The sequence below is a fragment of the Pleurodeles waltl genome, chromosome 6, assembly GCF_031143425.1.
Source record: "Pleurodeles waltl isolate 20211129_DDA chromosome 6, aPleWal1.hap1.20221129, whole genome shotgun sequence".
NCBI classification, from domain to species: Eukaryota; Metazoa; Chordata; class Amphibia; order Caudata; family Salamandridae; genus Pleurodeles; species Pleurodeles waltl.
In genome coordinates, this window is record NC_090445.1 from 63,204,709 (window position 1) to 63,210,708 (window position 6,000).

At 38.2% G+C, this 6,000-nt stretch overlaps 1 protein-coding gene across 3 annotated transcripts in view; it reads left to right on the forward strand.

Annotated features, from left to right (window-relative positions):
* The window catches only part of LOC138299196 (stonustoxin subunit alpha-like), an 80,990-nt gene extending 78,703 nt beyond the window's left edge, over nt 1–2,287 (forward strand). For 2 of the 3 annotated variants that reach the window (XM_069237298.1, XM_069237299.1), the window contains one exon: nt 857–2,287. In XM_069237298.1, the coding sequence (XP_069093399.1) occupies nt 857–1,338 (482 nt within the window). In that variant the 3' untranslated portion in view covers nt 1,339–2,287. The remainder of the gene's footprint in view (nt 1–856) is intronic. The other variant, XM_069237300.1, reaches the window with a different exon arrangement.
* Nucleotides 2,288–6,000: the final 3,713 nt, after the last annotated feature.

A 6,000-nucleotide genomic window follows, 5' to 3' on the forward strand; every position in this document is an offset into this window, starting at 1 on the left:
CTCCACATTAGATACTGTGCCATTTACGTTCACAAATTACCTCACAAATTGCATTCTTTACAATAAATTTGAAATCGGGGAATATCATTCACAAAAGGAAATTTGAAAAGGCCAAATTTGTCCTAATAGTTTTTGCAAACCATGGGGTAATGTTATCTGTTTGTTACAGAAATTCAAGAGTACTTCTTGAAAAATCACAATAGTCATGTTTCTAGGGCACTGACATATGTTGCTCATGCAGAATTTCCAACCTGCTTAAATGTGTGCTTATGGAAGTTCCACAGCATATTTAATCTTTTTTATGTTTTTTCCAGAGGGAAAAAAGTTTTCCCGGTGTGGAACCGCACCCTAACCTATGTTACTTTTGTGGGGTTCACACTCTAGCATTTTTTCATGTCTAAATGCTTGGATTTATGCCCATACACCTAATTTTGCTACTGACTTTCTTGTAATGCCTACAAACCCTAACCATAGGATTGGGAATGCGTACATTTCCCCACACCTGAAGAAATCTGTAAACCCCATTTGAAAGGGTTACGTTCTTGAAAACGTGATTCATAGAAAAGGGATTGGTAATTTACACTTGCAAATGGATTTTGTAGTTGAGCTTATGTGTGCAAAAAATGTCCTGTACTGTCAACATTAATGTAATCCCTTGTTGCTTCACGTAGAGCATTAAAGAGCAAACCAGACAGCAGATGTGCAGCTGCCTACTTCCATCAGATGTCTGTGTAAAATGAGTTGAAAGATATGAATTATTTAAAGTTCTATTTAAAACACCAAACAATAGTGTTGCTCTATGAATTGTTGGAAACATTCAAATTGATTTTTTGTAACAATGTTTCTGTTTTCTCAGGTTTAGACCGGAATCACCATGTGTGTAATTTTTTATCTCATTTCATGGAGAGTCGTCAGCCACCCGAATGGTTAATTTGTACACAAAAGGGAATCTGTTTCAAAATGGACAATGATATGTACTGGAGCTCAACACCTGATGGGATAAAAGGTCAATATGAGAGAGACGAAACCTGCCGGTTCCAGGTGAACATGCAGGACTCTGGGAAAGTGGAAATCATGGATTACAAGGACAAGTACCTACATTCAGAGACGGGTCATTTTCTTTGTGCCATCCAGACGGTCAAAAACAAGAATAAACCCTTAACTGATTACGAAGTCAACTATAACAATGGGAAGGTGTTTTTCAAAGCGTCAAATGGCTTATTCTTGTCTAGAATGTACTACGCTGGTATGGGGATACACAGCGTAGAGAATCGAAAAAATACACTTGATGCATTATGCCTTTTCCAGCTGGTCAGTGCAGATCCCTTGATGTTGTGATAAATTTGTGCCACAGAAGTAGACAAAATGCAATGGATATAAATTAAAATGCAATGTAACACTTGCATATTTAGAGACATGCTGTTTAATCAAATGAGTTGAGATTTTAAGTAGATTACTGAGGTTTTCAAAATATTGGCGATCAGCCCGCTAATATGTTTTGTAAATGGATAATGGTATTTTGTAGTGATCAACTAGCTCAAGCACCAAAAAGGTACTTTTTCCCCGTCAAGTTGATGTCAGAAGCATACCCTCAGTAGGGCTGTTAACCTGTTATTCACATTGTGGATATTACTAATGTGTCTCTTAATAACCTTCTGGAATGTTGTCTTGGAAATTCTGACTGATCTGATCAATTACAAAGTGTAAAGCTAACCTATGATTTTCAGTGCCAATGGTGTTTGTAATATCAAGGGGTATGATATAGAGAAAAAATAAGTCACCCATCTCCCCCATTTGAATTTAAAACACTATAACACTATTATTCTGGGTCATGCATTACAGAAGTGTCTCTAAACACCAGCTGATGTTGAAATTACTATTGTCTGTAATTATTCCTAGCTCAAGTGCTTTTGTTAGCCTGATGCCTTGGAATATGGCTGTGTTGCCGCCGCTTCCTTGTGACACTTAATTTCATATTGGCATTGAACATTTTGTGATAATTGTCCTACACCAACCCAGGTTAGTTGATGGCCTGGAGCTGATATCTCAGACACAGCGTGCTATTAATTGCGGGTTGAAGACAGAAGGGTGGGTTGGTAATTTATATCATGATTTATGATGTGAGAGCACCGGGTTTTGAAGAAACTGTAGAATGCCTTCCCAACCATGCAGTGCTCCTAATATTTTAATCCCTATTTTTATAGGTTGAGAGTAAGATTTATAGATAGAATGTGAATTTGAGTTCTGTTACTGACAACGGAATTAAAAAAGTAGGGTGCACAAAAAACAGACTCTTGGTTTTAATGGTATTAGAGATAATCTTTATTTTTCAAAAGTACAAAAGCTGTTAAATATTATTTTCCCTTGCAAAACAGGTATATAATTCATGGCACATTTCTTGCCTGGTGCACACTTATGTGTCCCTTTCGGTATGTGTAACATTGTGGTAATTAACGAAGAGAGCTTGGACTAGCAGATAAATAAGAGAACCTTGTACTACTATTACTACTGACTGTCTTTCATCAGAGCAGTGGAAAATATAAATAATGATTGAAAGCTTCATGAGTTAAGAGGTAGGCCTTTGGACAGTATCAGTGCCAACAGTACAAAAATCTATTTCTACACATCGGTCCTGTCCTACCTGGCCTGATGATATTGTATATAATTTTCCTAAAGCTTAACTTAAGTTGAGCAAAGTTCAACTGTGTACTTTTTTTCATACATACTTAATTTGTATGTAAAAAATGAATATAATAGAAAAATTATATAAATTGTTATAATCTGTCATTATTTCACAACAGCTTGCCAACCAATCTCCAAATTACCATACTTTTTCAAACTAATGGAGAGCACTGTTTATTAGCAAGTTATAGAAATCATTTAGATTAACGAGCTTACACCCGTATAAGCAATATTCCATGGGTACTGTGGTAAAGCTACAGGAAAAGTAGTAGCCCTTGATAAACTGAGAAGGCTGACAGATGATGGCCAGGCAGCAAGCAACACTTGTTCTATTCCATTTTATGCTGCCTTCACCTTTGTATATGTAAGCCTTTGTTAATATGCATAAGTGATATTGTTGTCAAAGGTCTGGTTCTAGCATAGCTTAAATAGTTCCAGCCAACCTAAAAGGTGGCCGTAGATAATGGTCTGCCCACCTCAGAATGACTTAGTTCCAGAAAGCCTCAATGTCCTTTGTCTTGCCCATCTAATTGAGCCATTTGGGTATAAGTTTTCTTTATGTACACTGATGATACTTAAATAGTCCTGAGGGAGAACAACAATTTAAATACCAGCCTAGACAGATTTCAAAACTGGCTAGACACCATTAATTTATGGATGTGTAGGAATTATCTAAAATTAAATGTAGACTAAATTGAGGCACTGCAGCCTGTGGTGCAATATACTTTAGTCATCTTGAAATTAATTAAATTCAAGGCAGTTTGTCATGTTTATCGAGTGCTGTATTTCTACTCGCGCTCCCTACTCTTTATTTCTGTTTGGTGCTAACAACTTTGTCTTGAGCTTAGATCTTCCAACCAATTCCAGGTTTGGGTCTTTAATTTAGGCAGATGCTTGGGTGGAAGAGTGTTTGATGATGTAGCAGCTTCTGTTTGGAACACTCTGAAACTGCTTACACAACGCAAGTCCAACCTTATGAATATCAGGAAAAGTAAAGAAAAAAATGGTATTTCCATTAGTAACAGACGTGCAGGTCTTTGGCTGATATGGTGACAAATCAGCCATTATCAATAATGCACTGAATCCTGAGGTTGATATGACTGTGCTTTACAAACACATACAACTATAACAACTACTACTAAAAGCTCTTATGTTGGGACATCATAGCCTTAAACTTAAAAATTTGTTTATCCATTGAAAGACACACAAAATAGGAAAGAGCCTATGGTAGCATGTAGTTTAACATACTCTAACAGAATTAAATGGCTAGAATTCATATCAACCTATTTTGTTTCCAAATAAACATCAAATTATTGGGTGTTTTCGTCACTTGTATAATTTGCCATACCATTATAATTATGTTGGTGAAGTCAGATAGTAAAATAATGTCTGATACTTGTATTAGATTGGCCAAAGTACCACAAAGTTAGGTTGTAATTGCTTTCCTAAAAATCCTAATGTGAAGCTAAAGTCATAAAACGGCTATAATTATTCTCTAGTATTACGGTTGATGAACTCGGGGCCTGATTAATGAAAGGTTTTCAAAATTTCTGTCGATGGGAAACCATATTGTTACACATAGGCCTTGATTATGCAGAAGTGAAATGAAATATTGTAAATATGAAGGAATTTTAAATACTGAGCAGGCAAATTAGTAATCAGAGCAAAAACAACAAGTGATGGACGGAATGCTGAACATTGTCAAACACTCACCCCCAGTCACAGATCTGGGTTTAATCCATCGTTCTTTTGCTCACCATGCCACCCCAGTTTGGACCCAGCCATATGGAAATCAGTCTTGATCCTGTTCCTCATGGGAACAGTCCAGCCCGAACTGCCAAGCCAGGTCCTCACTGGACCGGAAACAAGCATCCTGGGACCGGTTTCGGGGTTTCACCCCTCATCAGCCAGGCTAGCTTGAATCCAGTGGCATGGGAAGCACGGGACCCACGTCTGGGCATACCCTTCCCACTTAGGGCGACAAAGCAAAAACAACAAGTGATGGATGGAAACCGGTCCCAGGATGCTTGTTTCCAGTCCAGGGAAGACCTGGCCTAGCAGTTCGGGCTGGACTGTTCCCATGGGAACAGGGTCAAGACTGATTTGCATATGGCTGGGTCCAAACTGAAATGGCATGGGCAGCAAAAAAACGATGGATTTAGGCCCAGATCACTGTACTGGGGGTGAATGTTTGACAATGTTCAGCATTCCGTCCATCACTTGTTGTTTTTGCAAATTAGTAATCAGAATCATGTATTTTAAGACTATCATGTATGTGCGATTAGACTGAGTAATTAATTGTATATTATAAGACTGTTGTGTTTCTGAATATAGAACTAATTTATGTATTAAAATAGTACTAAGTATGTACGATTAGAGACCTGTAATTCAATTCATAAGACAACTGGATTATCTAAACAAATATTTTACTGAAATATTTTAATAGAATTCGGACCTTTCAACCTCTGTTTCAGAACCTGTATTCTGTAAAGCACTCACCTAGTATTTACAGAGTCTGGTAGTAAATGCATTCAAAACGCAAGGCAGTGCCTGCCACAAGATCTTGTGGTAATCCCATATTGTGTTGCTAACACAAAATTATTGTTCTCTTTCAAAAACAATTGTTGTGGAGTAAATATATTCACAATGTATGTGTTAGACCTGACAGCCTTAGAGTGGTCACCCATGACCTTTTGCCTGCCTCCCTCCACTTTTTGGACACTGTTTTTGCTGGCTTTTAGACTCTGCGCACTTTATCACTGCTAACCAGTGCTAAAGTGCATATGCTCTCTCCCTTTAAACATGGTAACCTTGGATCATACCTGATTGGGCTATTTAATTTGCTTATAAGTCCCTAGTAATGTGCACTATATGAGCCTAGGGCCTGCAGATTAAATGCTACTAGTGAGCCTGCAGCACTGGTTGTGCCACCCACTTAAGTAGCACCTTTACCTTGTCTCAGGCCTGCCATTGCAAAGCCTGTGTGTGCAGTTTGACTGTCACCTCGACTTGGCATTTAAAAGTACTTGCTAAGCCTAAACCTCCCCTTTCTCCACATATAAGTCACCTCTAATGTGTGCCCTAGGTAACCCCTAGAGCAGGGTGCTGTGTGGGTGAAAGGCAGGACATATACCTGTGTAGTTTACATTTCCTGGTAGTGTAAAACTCCTACATTCATTTTTGCACTACTACGAGGCCTGCTCCCTTCATAGGCTAACATTGGGGCTGCCCTTATACAGTATTGAAGTGGTAGCTGCTGATCTGAAAGGAGTAGGAAGGTCATATTTAGTATGGCCAGAATGGTAATACCAAATCCTG